The sequence below is a fragment of the Pyrus communis genome, chromosome 14 (genome assembly GCF_963583255.1).
Source record: "Pyrus communis chromosome 14, drPyrComm1.1, whole genome shotgun sequence".
Taxonomy (NCBI): domain Eukaryota; kingdom Viridiplantae; phylum Streptophyta; class Magnoliopsida; order Rosales; family Rosaceae; genus Pyrus; species Pyrus communis.
The window spans coordinates 22479552-22498721 of NC_084816.1; the positions used below are offsets into that span (position 1 = coordinate 22479552).

Genomic DNA, 19170 nt, shown 5'->3' on the forward strand with positions numbered 1-19170 from the left:
TTTTGGGGATTTAATTGATAATTTTGATTTTTTTTCGTTTTATCCACCACAACGGACCTTTTTTTTATATTTTGAAATTTCTCCGTCCAATTAATCTCTTTACACAGTGTGTACGGTGTACTGCTGGCGTATACATCAGTGGCCGTATTGGTAATTCTTTCAAATACCATGCCTCTTTGGATGTTTAGACATAGAGAATAATAAATTCCATCTTATCCTATTTGAACCACTAAACTATATTTACACGTGTTGAGACTTTTTACAAGCTTTTTTATTTTTACGAGGAAGTTAATATTTGTCCTAAATATTCTATTTTTTCGTCTAATTATAAATTTTGTTATATTATATGCTAAAAGTTATTGGTAAAATTTAGACTCACGTAATTATGTGAAGACTCAATTTTTTTTAAAATATCACTTGCTATTTGCCCTAAATATTCGCTTTGGTCATTCCACAAGTCATCTTGTGATCTAAACCTCTCCTTTTTTTTTGTCATCATCAAAGGTTGAAACGAAATAGAAAATCAAAATTGACAATATTGATTTCAAAAGGAAAAAGTTCGACATCAAATTAAATCAGCATATATACCCTTCAAAATGACGGCGTTTTAGTCCATAACTTAAGTTAAAGGAAAACAATATGTAGCTCAAAGAAAGAAAAAACTACATGTCGTTTTTTCAGGGATTTGAGAGATCTCTTCGTGATGGCAGCAGCCATTTTTCTCATATTTCCTCCATCCACACCCTATTTCACCTCATTCACTCTTCAAAACTCAAAATTATTCACCTCCACTTCCTTTTTTTAATCTCTCCGGCGCCACCATTGCTAAGATCGGTCCACCAACAAGAAAACATAGAGAAGAACAAGCATGTATTTTTAACCTAAATTTTCAATTTCTTAGTTCCAATATGTATTTCCATTTTTGTTTTAATTCCCATTGTTGCTTAAGTTTAGGATGGCGAGTTGGTGATTATTATGACTTTGGTTTATATTAATTGTGATTTAATTTGTGATGTTTAACCTTGATTATTAATTTAAATTTGTTGATTAGTTAATCGGAGAATTTGAATTGTGATTGGTTAATTGGCGTGGAGAGGCATTTGAATATAACTAAGGGTAAGAAACCACCACCACCACCACCACCACCAAACTAATCCAAGTAGTGAATCTTCCAAGAGAATGAAATTGGATGAAATCTTAGTTAATCTTTCTGCATACCCGAGACTTCGTCCTCCAATGTCAGAGTATGATCCTAATTCTCGAGACGAAATTGGAAAAGCATATAAGCTTTCACTTTTGAAAGTTGTAATGTTGTTTCCCTTATGATTGACAATATTGTCGTTTAATTTTAAATTGTTTTTCCACAACTACTCATAAGCAGTCATATTTTGTCCACCCAAGACTATTTTTGAAGGGATGTGATATTCACACACCCTATTTTACTTTTCACACATCCTTCTAATTTTCGGCCTCGGATCGAATGAATTAAAGAAAATCAACGGATAGAAATTAATAAGGAGTGTGTAAAAAGTAAAATGAGATGTGTGGATAGCACACCCCTTTTTGAATCCTTCCTTAAATATCGCATCGCTGTGTTTACCAAGTGACCAAGAGAATAAAACTCCAATCATTATATACATTATGAGGATGCCATTAATACTCTATATATAGAGTTATTTTACCAACGCTATTGTGTTGGTTCTATATGAGAAATTAAATATGTACGAAAAACTAGTTGAACACAAACAATATTGTTGACTTATAATATTTATGAGAACTAATCAACTTGCCTGAAGATTAAGGTCACCAACTCAAAATATCTTGATCTTCTTCTTCGTCATCAATTTGGCCGCCAAAGTCATGGTACGTAGCCACAATTCCGACCATGCAGATTACGTCGTCGTTCCTACAAGTACAACTACTGTTCCATCTCCTCTACGCAACCAATAGTGCCTCTCTCTCTCTCTCTTAAGAAACACGTTGGTGTAGTGATGATCCCATGGTCATACATAGGGAATGAGTTACACTCCGGATCTCTATGTGTGAAGGCTACATAATGAGATATTAGGATCAATTGTTAAAGAGAGGTAGAGATCAAAGCCGTTCAAGTTTTTGAGGTTTTGTGAATTGAGTCAGTGACAGCGAGATAGGCGAATGGAGGCTGTATTGAAATTGAGTGGTCCGGATCTCTCAGTCCGTAGACTACAGACATAGAGATCCGAAGTGAATTTCAATCCGTATATACAGACATACGTACACATTCAACGTGGACATATTATATGCTTACGCTAGAGCTGACGAAAGAAAACTATACGTGCATTCAATGGGAATGTTTGCTGCCGATGGAAGCCAAATTATAGATGTATGCGCCCATCAAATAAAACGTGAAATACAAGCATTGGTTACAAACGTCAACTGATCGACGGTTATGCCAACACACTACTACTACAATTTGAAGCTCATATGACACCAACAATGAACAATGACAAAGATGACTCATATCAACTCACACACCAGAAGCCAACAACTATTCTACCAAATCATGTAAGACTTTTAAAACATTTGTGTCCATACTAGGATCTTCTTGAAAATTCATGCTCTCAACAGTCGAGAGGGAACTGAAACCTCGCAACGAGAACAAGTATAGCCGCAATGACATCCCGTCGACTCAAAATCAATGGGTTAGGACACTTCTAATGCAGAATTATATATTAGGAATATATTCATTAAGAGTAATGCTAGAGAGATTAAATTTGTAAACTAAATTAGCAAATCAAATGAGGTGTTACCAATAGAAAATGAGCACATTTATCAACAATTAAGTAATAATCCAATTACCAACTTCTATATCATTTAGTTTATAAAATTTAATCTACAAATTTAGTTTTCCTAACATTACTCTTTTATTAATTTAGTCTCCCATTTGTAATAGAGTTAAGATTACTTTCCTATATATTCTTTCCATTTATGATTTTTTTTTCCTGCAGAAAAGTAATTATAAATAGGTGTTTTTGTACCTCAATGGATGAGACTTGAATGATCAAGAAAAGAAAAGTTGAGACTCGAACGATTTGAAATTACCAAAATAAAAAAATGAAAAATAGTGAGAGGAAAATGCTCTATGTACAGGAAGATTTCTTTTAATGTGTCTGGAATAGAAGATCGGTACATTACGGGTCATCATACAAGTGATGAAATATTTATGTTAAAAAATAATAATATAAAAATAAAATTTTTCTCTTTTTATATAATAACACGTAATATATTACATGTGTTCCGAGCAAAATAATTTTTTTCCCTATATATGGTCATTCTCATTCGGCTCTCTTTATCAAATCACACCCACAAACTTTTTCCCAAAGCAAACAGCAACGAAAAGAATAATTTGCTTTTTCATAATTGTACAATCATACTTTTCATAATGTCCTTTCATCTTTTTTCTGCTTTTAGACCAACAAAATATTTACCAATTAATTCAACAACATTTTCGAGATCCTCTCAACCAACAAATAGCAACTTTTAGCAGAAACTATACAACAAATTCACATAACTATTTACGGTTCATGAATTATTATTGGTCAACTAAAAACTTAGCCTTTTGACCCTGCACTGTCTTAAAGCAAATCAATCACAATCAGCAGGCGCTTATGCCATCTAGTCACTACTCCATTACCCCCATCATCTCTTCAAAAGTATTGCTACTACAGCTATTGATCTACACAATGCAAAACATCGTGCATCAGTAGCATGTACAGAGGGGGAAAGCTTTGGTGCCGTCAGGATATTATCATGTGAGTATCTCACTGAACTCTCGATCTAGTAGCGTGATAGAGCAGATAAAATTTGGCTCAGCCACTACCCCTCTAGTTCAATCACAAGAATATTCTCATGTGAGTATCTCACTCAACTCTTGATCTAGTAGAGTGATAAGGCAGGTGAAATTGTGGCTCCGTATAGTTCAATCTTATAATGTTTTACATAATTGGTATACGTACCACGTTAAGATTTAAACCTAATTATTAAGGTAGATTTCTGAGCAAGTGGCATGCTAGCTAAACTTGCTAATATATATATATATATATATATATATGCCTACAATTTCGAGACAAGAAACTAGTATACTAACTACGAAATGATATTGAGGTTTCTTGTCTTTACATTCTTAGAAAGTTACATGATAGTACAAACAGAATTTGAATCACAGTAATAGGTGCTTGAAGTAATTTTTTTATGCTTTAATTTGTCAATTTTTTCACATTACATTAGAAAACTTTACAGTGCGTGAATCGACATCTTCAAGTTGGGTTGAAAGCAGTACAGTATTACTTGAGTTTTGAAGGAAATGAAGAGTGTATCTTTAAAAAAAAGAAGAAAGATAAATTAATCTTTATGCAATTTGGACCAGCTAGCTAGCTAATATGCAAAGAAAGAAACATATATGATAAAGAAAATAAGAGTCATACGATTACTAGGTACTTCTTCGATCGCTGAGGAATTTATAGAATTACTGACAGGATTTGCTCCTGAATGTACTTCGTGCAACGCTTTCCTTTTGACATGATGATGATTTCCTTCAACAGATGATGAATAGTAGAGCTGCTGATGATTGACATGAAATAGATCAGGAAGTGCCTGTGTGAAAGACAGAAGAAAAACATTGTAGTCCTCAAGTTTGTATTCTGTGTAGTTACCTTGACCCGAAAATCATTTGATGATTCTCTTACTACCTTAGTCTTGGTATCCTCATCTGAAACAAACACAGGTTCATGTTAACTCATCAGAATATATGTACGCGAGAGAGAGAGAGAGAGAGAGAGAGAGAGAGAGAGAGAGAGAGACCTTGTACTTTTCTTGTGGCCAAACTTGAGTGAGCAAAGAGATCATGGGAGAGGGGGACTAGAAGGATTAGGAGAAAAATCAAGTAGAAGTTCATAGTGTTTCATTAGTAGGGGATCATGATAGAATATTGGTGATCAACGATAAGAAGTTTGGTCAGGAGAGAGAGAGAGAGAGAGAGAGAGAGAGAGAGAGAGAGAGAGAAAGAGAGAGAGAGAGAGGCTCCAATGCAATGCATAGGGAGATGATGATCAGTTCAGACAGTTTGAGATAGACAACAAAAGATAGTAGTACGTTTGTCTATTGTGGCTGGGGATGCACATGGAGAAGTGCATTCACACGCATGTGTGCATATATAAGCGAACCCTTTATCGTAGGAGAACAACTTACATAGAAATTATACACTATCACGTGATCTCTCGTGCCAATACAACGAGAATATATGGACTAAATTTTTTTTATTTCATTGGCACCAGGATGTCATTATAGCAGTATGCCCATGTCATATTAGACAAGGTTCTAAAAAACGCTAGGCGCTAGTCGGGCAGCGCCGCTGGGGCCTATTTCATTGGCACTAGGATGTCATTGTAGCAGTATGCCCATGTCATATTAGTCAAGGTTCTAAAAAACGCTAGGCGCTAGGCGCTAGTCGGGCGGCGCCGTTGGGGCCTAGCACCTAGGCAGCTAGACGAGGTCTAGGCGGATTTAACTAAATCAATTATATTTCATGTAAATAAGTATATGTTTATACTTAAAATATATATAATTTCATCATAAACTACAAAATAGAATGACACATTTATTATGAAGTATTGGAACATAATGAAAACATGGGGAACAAACATATAATGTGTGCTCATTTAAGTATTCAACAAGTCTCTTACAATTTATTGAAAAAAAATTAAAAAGCAAAATGAAAGTTATCTATTTTCTATCTAAGTGAGTCACAACCTAGGCGGGTCTGGGTGGGTTAGACAGGTGCCTAGGCGATCTAGGTGCCCTTTCTTAATTTTCAAACGCGTATGCATTAATCGGGACGGTTGTTAGCTGCCTAACGCCTAGGCGGAGATTTTTAGAACAGTGATATTAGTCATTAACTCATTGCATGCTTCTTTGGGGATGTTTTTCTATCTATTCAAGTTTGACTTGTTCTTTAGGCCTTTGGTCCTGAATGTGAGTAAAGACCAAAAGACGAGACGCATGTGGAAAACTACGTATGTAACTAGGACAACCATGTAGCAGCGTTCCAAACCAATTATCGCGTGAAATAGCTAAAACTTGACGGGGGAGTGATAAGATTGCAATACTGCCATCTTAGACAATTTTCAATGGAAATGTCAAATTATAAGAGTCAAATTACAATTGATGGTTAATGTGGTAATCTGATGTCTTATGTCAAATTTTGTACTTCTCAGAATTGTCAAATGTTATTTTCTTATTTTAATGTACTTTCAAATGGTTGTAATCGTTAAAAAAAAATTATTGGTTGAATGTTAGTTGAATAAAGACCCACCATTAAAATGAACTAAAAATAAATTTGACATTAATGTCCAATTTAACTTCTAATCATGAAGCACTTAAATTTAATCAATAAATAATACTTCGGTTGTATAAACTTTTGATGTCAAATATGCACAGTGACATTCCATTAAGATTTTGACATCTCCTACAAAGATGCTCTTGGTATCTAAATTGCACATAAGCACCTTATGGTTTTGTTGGTAAATGTCTTCAGCTGATTGTGTCGTATCAGGAAAGGATTGAAAAACAAATGCAACAGAGGAAGCGGGCCATAAATAACTAATCAAAAGGCTCGCGTTCAAGAACTAGCTGTTACGCTTTCACATGCTCACATAAGGAAAAAACAATCCATGGAGGAGAAAATACATCAACCAGCAACAAATCATGCATCCATAATCTTCCAATACGCAAGAAATAAAAAATTAAAAAAAAATTGAGCGCCCGGAAATCACACGAAACACAATTTAAAGTTAAGAATCGGCAAAACACGGCATTTTTAATAAAGATCTGCTTCTCGAAGAAGACATCAATTTGACAACAGCAATTCTTCGTTCTAAGTTGTTCCGAATAATAATAAGCCAAAACTGTAGTTAACGTAGATAAAGGCAAAGCGGAGACAAGACCTATATCAACTAATTCGAATGCATCCCTTTCAATCTATAGACTAATTCAAAGATCTGCTCTTCCTGGATATCTAGGGAAGGGAATAACATCTCTGATGTTGTCAATCCCGGTAGCAAAGAGAACCATACGTTCGAATCCTAACCCAAAACCACAATGTTTGACTGTCCCAAAACGCCGCAAGTCAAGGTACCACTCATATGGCTCAGCAGGGAGACCCATTTCCTCAATCCTGCAATATCAGATTCATCGCAAGGTACATACAGTTGTCAGTTCATTTTAACATTACATAATAAAACTATGCACTCCAAAGTATGGGGAGAGAGATTCTGCGGACGTCTCCACTGGAAAGAAATTAAATAATATAACAATAATAACAACAGCAGATAAGATCGCTAAAACAGACCAATGAAATAATACCTGCTCATAATAACATCGTAACGCTCTTCCCTTTGGCTTCCCCCAATCAACTCTCCCACCTGAAATATACAAAAAAACATAAATGATAAGCAAAAGATACACAATGCTAACGTATACAACAGAGCAGTGAACTCAACGATACAAAGTTCAAAGTATAATGCCCACCTTTGGTACCAAAACATCCATAGCAGCCACTGTTTTTAAATCATCATTGAGCCTCATGTAGAACGCTTTGATCCCTTTAGGATAGTTGTAAACGATAACAGGTTTTTGAAATAATACTTCTGTCAGGTATCTGCACAAAACCAGAACGAATCAGTGAGGTCAATTTAATAAGTAACCATAATAAGACAAACCAGTAGACTAATCTAAGGGACTACCTTTCGTGCTCAGATGCCAAATCAATCCCCCACTCTACATGGTTCTCAAACTTCTTGCCCTTTTTCACAGCATCAATTAGCAGATCTACTGCTTCTGTATAGGTAATCCGTTTAAAGGGTGTCTTAGCAACCATTGTTAGACGATCAATGCAAGTTTTATCAATTTTGTCAGCCATAAATTGCATGTCTTCCCTGCAGTCGTCAAGTAACCACTGACACAGAAATTTCACGTAAGCCTCTGCACAGTTCATATCATCCTACATGAATACACAAACTGTAAGACATCTGCATGACAATAGGATTCAAAAATACAAAAATTCATGAACACACAAACTGTAAGACATCTGCATGGCAATAGGATTCAAAAATACAAAAATTCATGAAAAGAAAGTTAAGAGGCAACTCCTATGTTCCCACAATAAACAAACCATTCTCTAAATCTTAAAAAGCATTCAAAAAAATGAGAGAGTGAATTGAATTCCGACAACCAACTAAACAATGAAAATAAAGGACCTTTAACAATACTTCAAATTAAGGATACTAGAAAGCAGATATTAATTCTAATAGAGAATCCTAAAAGAAGGCCAAATAGTCATTTTCTTGGACCACTGTAAAATCTATATTGTAGCGAAGTAAACCTAATGCTGAGGATTTTGATATTAACATTATTGCATCTACATAGCATTTTGACATGAAAGTTGCCATTATATTGCAGATAATTCATCTCTAGCAACAGTGACTAGTGAGTAAGAGGGGTGTTTTAACAATACTTCAAAGTTCAAAAGAAGACACAAGAAACAAATAGGAATTAAACAGAACAAAAGGGTTTAGGAAGGCTGTTAAGAAGCTTAAGCTAGATTGTTGAATTAAACATGTTCTTAAGTGTAGGTGACCAAAGCATAACACTGGGATATAACATAGAAGACATATATACAACCTAACATTAAAGTATGTAATGCATCTTTGACCACAATAAAGCTTCACACACCTCAAGTTCTGCAAATGCAATTTCTGGCTCCACCATCCAGAACTCTGCCAAATGCCTTGAAGTATGGGAGTTCTCAGCTCGAAAAGTAGGCCCAAATGTATAGACGCTACTAAGAGCACACGCATAAGATTCGACTTGTAATTGGCCAGAAACAGTCAAAAAGGCTTGACGGGCAAAGAAATCTTGGGTATAATCAACCTTCCCATCCTTTTGAGGGATACCAGGTTTAAGCTTAGATCGCTCCTCCATCTTTAAGACATTATCCTTTGCCTTTTTAAGCTCAGCCACAGCAGCACCAATTTCCTGCTTACTTGCTTTAGCAGATTTCAACTGAGCAACATCATCTCCTCTCTCCTTGATGATAAGCTTGGCAGCTTCTATGTCTGCTTCTGATGGAGGAGGGTTCTCAATCAGATCCTTTTCCAACTTTTCAGCTTCACTAAACGAGGTTGTGACTTGAAACATCTCACCAGCACCCTCACAATCACTAGTGGTGATAATTGGAGTTTGCACATAAAGAAATCCATGCTTATGGAAAAATGAGTGGGTTGCAAATGCCAATGCATTTCTGATTCGGGTAACTGCAGAGATCTGAAAGGAGATACTATATAATTAAATCAAACACTAATTGTCAAAATCATAAGAGGGCCTACAGACAAGATAAAACTAGAAAAGGCCTTGGAAGCAACACATTATCATCAACAATAACTGCCCTTTAAAATCTTTCCATAAAAAACCAATGTCATATTCAATCAACCTTTTTTTTAAAGGGGAAAAAAGGAAAAGCCTCCACATAATTCATATTTCATTAAAAAAATATAAGAAAGAGTTATATTAATGAAATTAATAAGTGTCGACAAGCTATCCAAAACCAGCAGTACATCAATAAGCAGTAAGCTAAAATGGTAAAGAATACACTTCCTGACGCAAGTTGAAACCCACAACATTAATTAGGCTCCTCAAAACAGCTGCTTTCCAATCAGCTAAACAATAAATTGTAATGTCTTAAAATGTGAAAATAATTGAAGCACAAACAGAAGGCCAATAACATCATAATTTTTTTGTTTCTTCCAGCAAAGGCTTATGCCTTCTAACTTCTAAGACAAGAAAGAAATGCATGAGCTGGAATTACCCATATCTCATTCATTCTTTTCAATAACTACTACTACTTTTCTTCCTTTTTTAAATGAAACCAGATGGTAACTACTAATTATCCATTATCTACGGATCTTTTCCTTTTCAATACCACAGAATGCTCTGATCGCCAAGTACATTTTATAATCAAACAGAACGAACTAAAATACATATACAATTGTGCATAAAGTTATATTAATCATAATGATAAACACAATTAAAAAAAAAAATAAAAAAACAAATCAACTATACCCAAGGGCCCAAGTACAAATTAAAAACGTCTACAGGCACACAGTATACCTGCGTGTATGGTTTATGAGTTTAAACGTGTTTCAGATTGATGCAAACAACTTACAGTGTTGGTTCTGGAACGCAAATGAACATGATCCCTCAAAAACTCGAGGGTGAGCCTGGTCTTGGGCAATGGGTATTTAGCTGGGTCAACCGGACCCACATGGATCACCTTGTCAACATCAAGCTCCACCTTCTGTTTTTTCCCATCTGGGGGAAGCTTAAGCACACCATCCACAGACAGGCAAGTACCGGTCTGCACAAGCTGCCCAAGGTCATACTTGTCAGCTTTCACAATCACCTGAAGGTTGCTGGCGCATGACCCATCATTCAGCTCCAGGAATGCAAATGCATCCTTGTCTGCCTTGCGACCAGTCTTCACCCACCCACCAATCCGAATTTTCTGCCCAGCCAACCCAGACCCTCCATCAGGTCGTGAAATAATGGAACGGATGAGGACTCTATCAGAAAACTCCGCTTTTAGAACGGAGGCATCGTCGCTTACGGTTACTGCAGCAAGCTGGGCACTTGGAGGCGTGGAATCATCAGCCATTAGGAGTTGGAATTCACACTCAAGCCAAAGGAAATAGCTTGAGATGGCAGCTGGCTATTGTTACCCAAGCAAATGTCTGCAAAAGACAAAGGACAACCGATTATTACATTTCAATCTTCAAAATCAAGTATGTGCATGTGTTTTCGAAGCATCGAGATAATACAAGAAGGTAACAACAGATATAAACCTTCATTGAAATTTATAGCACACACATGCAAAACCTCCATGGATGCAGCATCAAACACAACCAGCCAAACTAAAACAATGAATTATTAAAAATTTCTAAGCTTTATCAATTACCTAGTATGCTATGCACAACCTAAAAATCAATGAAATTACACATCTACGAAATTACCCTAAATCGCAGTTTTTCCACACCAATTTCAATAATTTATAAGTAACCAAACAATGTAAGCGACGACATTTAAGCTAAAATTGTAAATCCAAATTTCAGATTCCAAATTTCTGATAGCGAATTGTGAGAAGGAAATTTGGTTACCTGACACGGAAATGAAGGGTTTTTTCGTTTCACTGCAAAACCCCAAGATATTTCGATTTCGGAGTTCCCCTCTCGGTTTCTTGAAACCTTAGTTGTGCACACTTGGGGCCGCAGCCGCTGGTTCGCTCGCTCGCCGCCGCCGCCAAAGAGAGGGAAGGATGGGTTCTAGGGCGAAACGAATGAAACGACCAAGGATCCAAAGAGAGTAATGCTAGGCAAGAAAATAGAATTTGGACCAACAAAAAAAAGGCCAGAAATACAACGCTAAGTTCTTTTTTTTTTTTTTTCCAAGCACATCTAAACAAACACATAAAATTTTAGTTGATAATAAAACAAGCTCATAAAATTTTAGTTGATAATAAGTGTTTTATTAATATATAGTTTAGATACGAATGTATTCTAACATATATTAATGAAAAATAATCTCCCTTCCCATGCAAGCATGGTACCATTATGATGCAACACTAGGACGTATAAATTAGAAACTTTAATGAAAAGTTTCTGGTATTGTTCATTTTAATGAAAACCCATATTTTTACATTAAAAAATCAATTTTAGTACCATTTATTTTACCATTTATAGTTAAAACTCAAAGTTTTCAAATCATTTTCATTAGTTTTTTTATAATTTAATAATAATATATATAATACTGGCGTGAAAATTTTTGTTTTTATGCATTCAAAGTATAATAGATTAATACAATAAAAAGAAGTTGTATTTCAATTTTCTCTAGGTAAAAAAAATTTAGATCCACTGATAGCGTGGCTCACATCCGACGCTTATCAAAATCTGAATCACAAGTGAACTCCGATAATATGAATAGAATATCAATCCAATAACTTAATTATAAATTAAGATTGATATGACTCGTTTCCAAGCCTATAACCACATAAAGTGTATGAAAAAAAAGAAGAAGAAAGGATTGTTTTAAACATACCCCACATTTTTGTTGATTACGTCTCATATCTACTTATTAAATTAAATTTACCACACTGTGTGTATTATCCATTACTACCCTCTACCCTCTACCCTTGCACCCAACATTTTAGACTAAAATTTTTAGAATTGGGTAGTGATTTTCACACGCCTATTTTTATCTCTTATACACGCTTAATTTTTAATTATTGATATCTTTCAATTCATTCGATCCAACTGTTAAAAATTAAAAAGAGGGTTTGAAAAGTAAAAGTAGTTTCCTCCTACTCTCTATTCAACTTTATGCACATCTAGTTTTCTATCTATTTGAGTTTTCTATCAATTTCGATTTTTTTTTTTTTAGTTTCCTACTATACAATGGCGGAGCCACCTAAAGACCCTTGTGAACTCCATCCCAATTTTTTTAGACTTTTTTTTTTTGGTCAAATAATATAATTTGTTAAATTAGCCATCGACAAAATTTGAACCCACACCGTTATGCGAGACCCTTTCCACCACTGTGGTAAAGGGCCATAGCCAAATCCTTTAGACCTTGGCTTCTCCTCATCTGCAGCCATGAGAGAGAGAGAGAGAGAGAGAGAGAGAGAGAGAGAGAGAGAGAATATGTTCAGAGGCTCATGGTTTGGCATGGCATTTTAATGCTCTCTCACGCCACCATTGATGCCCGCATTTTTCATCCCGCCTTAAAGAATTCCTCGTACCAACTTGCTTGAAGGAGTAACCTCTGGGATAACTGTTTAGATAAAGGAAAAATCCAACAAGCATGTCGAAATTTATTGTACCTATCATATATACAAGTTATCCTCAAAGAGACTGAAGATGATTCAAAACGGATTTTCTCTCCGGCATGCTAGGAATGGGTCCCCTTTACTTGCACACAAAGAGAAGCCGCCGCAGCTGGTAAAACGAGAATAGCAAAGAAGCATCAACGTAAGTGTTACAAGAAACGTACTCAAAACAGAATAAGGCATGATGTCGCCCCTACCTGCAAATCTCAAGCATTCCCTTCTGGACTTGCCATCCACGAGCCACCGCGAAAGAGGCAGTGAAAGTATAGCCGGCTCCAGTAGTATCAAGTACTTTTGCTGCAGATATGAAAGGTTGTTTAAGTGGTTCTTTGCTTTCTACAAATAGAGCAGACCCTTTGTCCCCAAGTTTCACTAGGACTTGCTTAACGCCCTGAAATTAGACATAAAACAAAACTACGGCTTACTCAAGCTAGAGTACGAGCACCTTTCCCTTGTGGTTAAATGACTATCATCCAAATCAATACGATCTGACAACATAAGAGCCAACGGAAGAAAGCTGATGGAAACCGAATCAAAATGTCATAAAAGTTCAGATTCCAATATATACACGGTATTCCCCTTCCTGTTTAAGATGATATAACACCGAAGACAAACTTTTTTGCAACGATAAAACTAAAAACCAAAAAACTTCCCCAAGTCATAGTAACCGACACTCTAGCTTGACTAATCTATTCAAAGCTATGAAGACTGCTCAGTGCACACAACTTACCATTTTATGGCATTTCACCACAGCATTACTAATCTGGTCAAAGGTTTCAGTCGGCATTCCCGTCAAACGACCAAGCTCAGTTTCATTTGGACTCAAAATATCAACAAAGTTCAATACTTCCTGCGAGATTGGTGCGTCCATTCCTCCAGCATCCAAAATGACTGGTATACATCTGCACTCTCGGCAGCCTAAATTATAAATATAACATGGTTTATCAGATTATCCATGAAATTATTACAAGCAACAACAAGGGGCAATAGCATCAAACTGTTTATTGTTTCATCTACTATATAAAGTAACACAATATTGAAATTCAAAGTACATAAACTGTATGTGAGAAATAGGCAATAAACTTAAGGACATAGTGTAAAGCCAACCGCATAATGTACTTCGTGACTCACGCATAGGAATGGGCAAAATACACATGGGTTTGGGTAACTGCGGTTACCCGCCCGTTTAAAGTTGACAGTTATAGGTGACCGTTTAGACGAATAAACGGTTGTGGGTATAACCATTTATTCGTGAGATTTAAACGGGCGGTTATGGGTATTATCCGTGGTCAAAACGGGTATCCATCGGTTATGGGTATTATCCGCGGTTATAACAGGTATCCATTTACCCATTTAATTTAATATATGTAAAATTTAGAAACCCTCAGAGAACTCATAACTCAGTCACTCCCTTTCTTGACTTCGACTTGACCTCACCTCGGTGACGCTCAAACAACCTCACCACCCTCCTCGACCTCACCTCAGAATCTGGCCACACCCACGTCACACAGACCCTCTGATCTCTCTCGACTTCTAATCCCTCAAACCTTGACTGTGTGGAGGAGCCTTCCTTCACAGCACATAGGCGGAACTATGGCCACCGGCACCACTCACCTCTCTGATTTCTCTCCCTTGACTTCTTCATCCAGATTCCAATGCACTGATTCTCCCCCAAATCAGGTAAATTTTGGAATTAATTTAGGGTTTGTGAAATCTAGTCTTGATTAGGCATTGTTCTTGATTTTATTAAAAATTTGCATTGTTCTTGATTTTATTAAAAAAGTTGGTTGATTTTTAGTTTAGATGTCTGAAGTAATTCAATTTTTGGAGTGATTTTTAGTTTAGCTGTACTCTCATCTTTGAAGTAATTCAATTATCTGCATAATTTGCAATATGGAAAAGGAAAGTGTTGGTTGATTTTTACTCTCATCTCTGAAGTAATTCAATATGCATAATGGAAAAGGAAAGTGTTGGTTGATTTTTACTTTAATCCATTAAATTTAGATTTTTCACAACCTGCAGTTGCACCAAAATATACAGAACATTAACATAGGGTCAAGGTCAATGGTGAAGTTATACCAGATAAATTAACAGCAAGAAAAATAATCAAAATATCGGCATCAAAGTTCCTAATTCTGACACTAAAATTGAATTGGAGGGGCCAATAGGGTTCATTCCACTGATTATAAATTTAGTAACTTGGAATTGTATGTGGACTTAAATGATTAAAATAGGGAAATGTATGCGAAAATGTACCTATAACGGTGTTTAATTGTTAGAAAACGAAAATTATGATAAAATTTTCTTTTGTAATTTTCAAGTTGTTAAAAAAAGTAGACAGGTGAAAAAAGGGGTAAATGGGTAAAAAAAAAAAAAAAGATAAACGGGTTCAAAAATGGGTAAACGGGTAAATGATTATGGTTATGGTTAACTGGGTAAATGGGTATACAGTTATGGGTATGGATAACCGTTTATAAACGGTTATGGTTATGGGTATAACCGTTTATCCAATTACTCAACGGGTATGGTCTGCTATCACTAGGGATGAACAACGATTATGGTAGGCGGGTAATCGAGGTCATTTACCCATAACCGTATATGTTCATACCCGCATAATCGTTTACCCGTTGGGTAATTGCATAAACGGTTATACCCATAACCATAACCGTTTATAAACTGTTATCCATACCCATAACCGTATACCCATTTAACCATAACCATTTACCCGTTTATCCTTTTTTTACCCATTTACACATTTTTTCACCCGTCTACATGTTTTTTTTAACAACTTGAAAATTACAAAGGAAAAATTTGTCATAATTTTCGTTTTCTGACAATTAAACACCGTTATAGGTACATTTTAGTATGCATTTCCCTATTTTAATCATTTAAGTCCTCACACAATTCCAAGTTACTAAATTTATAATTGGTGGAATGAACCCTATTGGCCCCTCCAATTCAATTTTGGTGTCAGAATTATGAACTTTGATGCCAATATTTGGATTATTTTCCTTGCTGTTAATTTATCTGGTATAACTTCACCATTGACCTTGACCCTATGTTAATGTTCTGTATATTTTGGTGCAACTGCAGGTTGAAAAATCTAAATTTAATGGATTAAAGTAAAAATCAACCAACACTTTCCTTTTCCATTATGCAAAATTGCAAATTATGCAGATAATTGAATTACTTCAAAGATGAGAGTACGGCTAAACTAAAAATCACTTCAGAAATTGAATTACTTCAGACATCTAAAATAAAAATCAACCAACATTTTTAATAAAATCAAGAAAAATGCCTAATCTAGAACAATGCAAATTTTTAATAAAATCAAGAACAATGCCTAATCAAGACTAGATTTCACAAACCCGAATCTAGATTTCACAAACCCTAAGTTAAATTTCACAAATCCTAAATTAATTCCAAAATTTACTTGATTTAGAGGAGAATTGGTGTACAGTGCACTGAAATCTGGATGAAGAAGTTGAGGGAGAGAAATCAGAGAGGTGAGCGGCGCCAGTGGCCATAGCTCCGCCTCTGTGCCGTGAAGGAAGGCTCCTCCACACAATCAAGGTCTGAGGGATAAGAAGTCGAGAGAGAGAGATCAAAGGGTTTGTGTGATGTGGGTGTGGTCGGATTCTGAGGTGAGGAGGTTGTCTGAGGTGAGGTCGAGGAGGGTGGTGAGGTTGTCTGAGCGAGGTCGCCGAGATGAGGTCGAGTCGAAGTTGAGAGACAGAGAGAGAAAGGGTTTTTAATTTTTAATTTTTTTTTAAATTTTACATATATTAAATTAAAGGGGTAAATAGATACCTGTTATAATCGCGGGTAATACCCATAACTGATGGATACCCGTTATAACCATGGATAATACCCATAACCGTCCATTTAAATCTCACAGATAAACGGTTATACCCATAATCGTTTATTCGTCTAAATGGTTACTCATAACCATCAATTTTAAACAGGCGGGTAACCGCAGTAAATTGACAGCTTAAAAATGTACTATATAAACTCCTTACGTTTAACTCATAATCTCTCTACCTTTGATCTGCCTACCACATTCTCATCAACGAACTAAAAGAAACGTCAACACCACACGGATTAATCAACCCTTTTACCTATATATGGCAAAGCTAAAATCTTATACCCAACAAACGTAATCACAAACTGCGATAACATAAAATTCACTGATTCCAATTCCTCAAATGGCCAATACATAATGTTCCATTTCTGACAAGACAACCAAGACATAACCAGCTAAACAAAGCAAATGAACTTTCTTTCTTCAATTTCAAGTAAAAAACACATATGCCGCAGTAATCGAAATCAAAAGCAAATCAAGATAGATTATACAATGGCATTGCAAGATAATGTGACCCTAATCTAGCACAATAGAGCAATATCCTAAGCAAAATGGGAACTTACAAATTTAAAAAATTGAAAGCCCGGACCTTTGCAACCTGAACGTTGACCGATTCCGGAATCTCCCTCTGAAGCAAAACAATCCCAGCATTGTTCACAAGCTTCAAATCCTCGTCAGAAATCCTCTCAGACCAGCACTTAATGGTGGCCCCACCAACAATGATGATGGAGTTCTGCCCATCAGACTGCAACATCACCACCGCATGCTCGGTGGGCGCACCAGAAACAGCACTCAGGCAATCAAGGTGGACCCCACATCTCTCCAGAGCCTCAGCGATCAGCTTCCCATGCGCGTCCTCGCCCACCTGGTCGACGAAGTATGTTGGGTAAGAAACCTTTCCACCGCAGGCAGCCTGGTTGGCGCCTTTGCCGCCTGCCAGGCTCTGTCCGCTCTTGGCCGAAATGGTCTTGCCTTCAATGGGTAGCCGGTCGATTTCGACGTAGATGTCGGCATTAGCAGAACCGACCACCACGAGCGGCGGGGTTGCGGCGGTGAGAGGGGTTGCTGGGTTTGGGGTTTTCGATGCGTCTATGGAGAAACAAGGAAATGGGTTTCTTTTATTGGTTTGAAGATTTGGGTTGTTTCTTGTTGATTACTCTGGTTGGGTGGGTTGAGAAATGGGTTTGAATTTTGTCGTGCCATTGATTTGATGGTGAGAATGTTGCTGCTCGGATTTTGCATTTATTGCTCTCTCTCTCTCGTCTTGAGTGAACTTTCAAGGGAGGCAGATTGGCTACCCTCGTGTTTAGGTATCATTTTCATTTATTTTTATTTGTGCGATTACGGTTAAATCACATCAATATTTTATATTTTTATTATTTTTTATCTTATTATATCTATAAAAAAATCAATATAAAATATTAACGTGACTTAACTATGATCACATAAAATAAGACGAGACGAAAAAAAAAACACCCAAACAAGAGGTCAGGCAATCTGCCTTCACTTTCAAGAGTGATGACGCTAGATGAGGAAGGGAACGTACCCGACAGTTTTCTGTTGAGACGCAAAAGTTTCTGTCACTTTTACTTTCCAATTTTATGCTTTAAATTTAGAAAATACAGAAAGGAAAATGTTATTAATACTTTCAAAATTTCATTCTACATTTCTTATAAATATATATATATTTTTTTCAAATATAAAAAAATTTAGAATTTAAAATAAAAATTTTAAAATACTAATAATAATTCTCTATACAAATACAAATCCTTTCAATTTTAACCAAAAGTTTGTGTAACATAGGAGAATTAAGAAAGTGCATCCACCTTCGTTTAGGTCACGTCTCTCATTTAGACAGAAATTGATAATTTTTATTTTGCATAAGATCTCATCCTAGATTTTACCATGCGTAGTTTCGACACATGCATATTCGTATTTATAGTTTCGACATATTTATATTCGTATTCATAATTTCACACATTTGTATTCGTAATGGAAGTTTTGACACGTTGGTATTTACCACGATAGGTGACAATGTGAAGTACAATCTAGAAACGTTGACGTGGCCAGCAGAGAGCCTCTTTCTCCAAAACAATCCAATGGTTCTCCTAAAAAAAAGGAAAAAAAAAAAAAAAAATTCCCAATGAGAGTCACGTATCCAAAAACATAAATCTGCTGCTCCAAGTCCCTGCTAATACCGTGATCCATCCAATCCAATTGCAGATATCAAATCAAAAGCAGAAGAAAGCTATTAATCAACGGCCGTGCTTTAACCAACACCATCATCGTTTTTTCTTGGATAACAGAAGATCAATCTCAGCTGACGATTTCATGTCCATCC

General features: G+C 36.1%; 1 protein-coding gene, 1 long non-coding RNA gene and 1 pseudogene across 2 annotated transcripts; all 3 read right to left on the bottom strand.

The window, feature by feature from the left end:
• Window positions 1–4246: 4246 nt before the first annotated feature.
• On the bottom strand, window positions 4247–4985 carry LOC137714999 (uncharacterized). Its single transcript, XR_011065497.1, has 3 exons — window positions 4840–4985; window positions 4692–4747; window positions 4247–4599 (listed from the first exon to the last, which is right to left on the bottom strand). It is a non-coding gene; the product is annotated as an uncharacterized lncRNA (long non-coding RNA).
• A 1813-nt stretch (window positions 4986–6798) lies between these two features.
• Window positions 6799–11471, bottom strand: LOC137715079 (asparagine--tRNA ligase, cytoplasmic 1-like). The gene is made up of 7 exons (XM_068454300.1): window positions 11244–11471; window positions 10256–10820; window positions 8767–9357; window positions 7779–8035; window positions 7564–7693; window positions 7399–7457; window positions 6799–7210 (listed from the first exon to the last, which is right to left on the bottom strand). The coding sequence occupies exons 2-7, from the start codon at window positions 10742–10744 to the stop codon at window positions 7027–7029; spliced, it is 1710 nt and encodes a 569-aa protein (XP_068310401.1). The 5' UTR covers window positions 10745–10820; window positions 11244–11471; the 3' UTR covers window positions 6799–7026.
• Window positions 11472–12874: 1403 nt separating this feature from the next.
• LOC137714608 (ribokinase-like) lies at window positions 12875–19168 on the bottom strand (annotated as a pseudogene).
• Window positions 19169–19170: the final 2 nt, after the last annotated feature.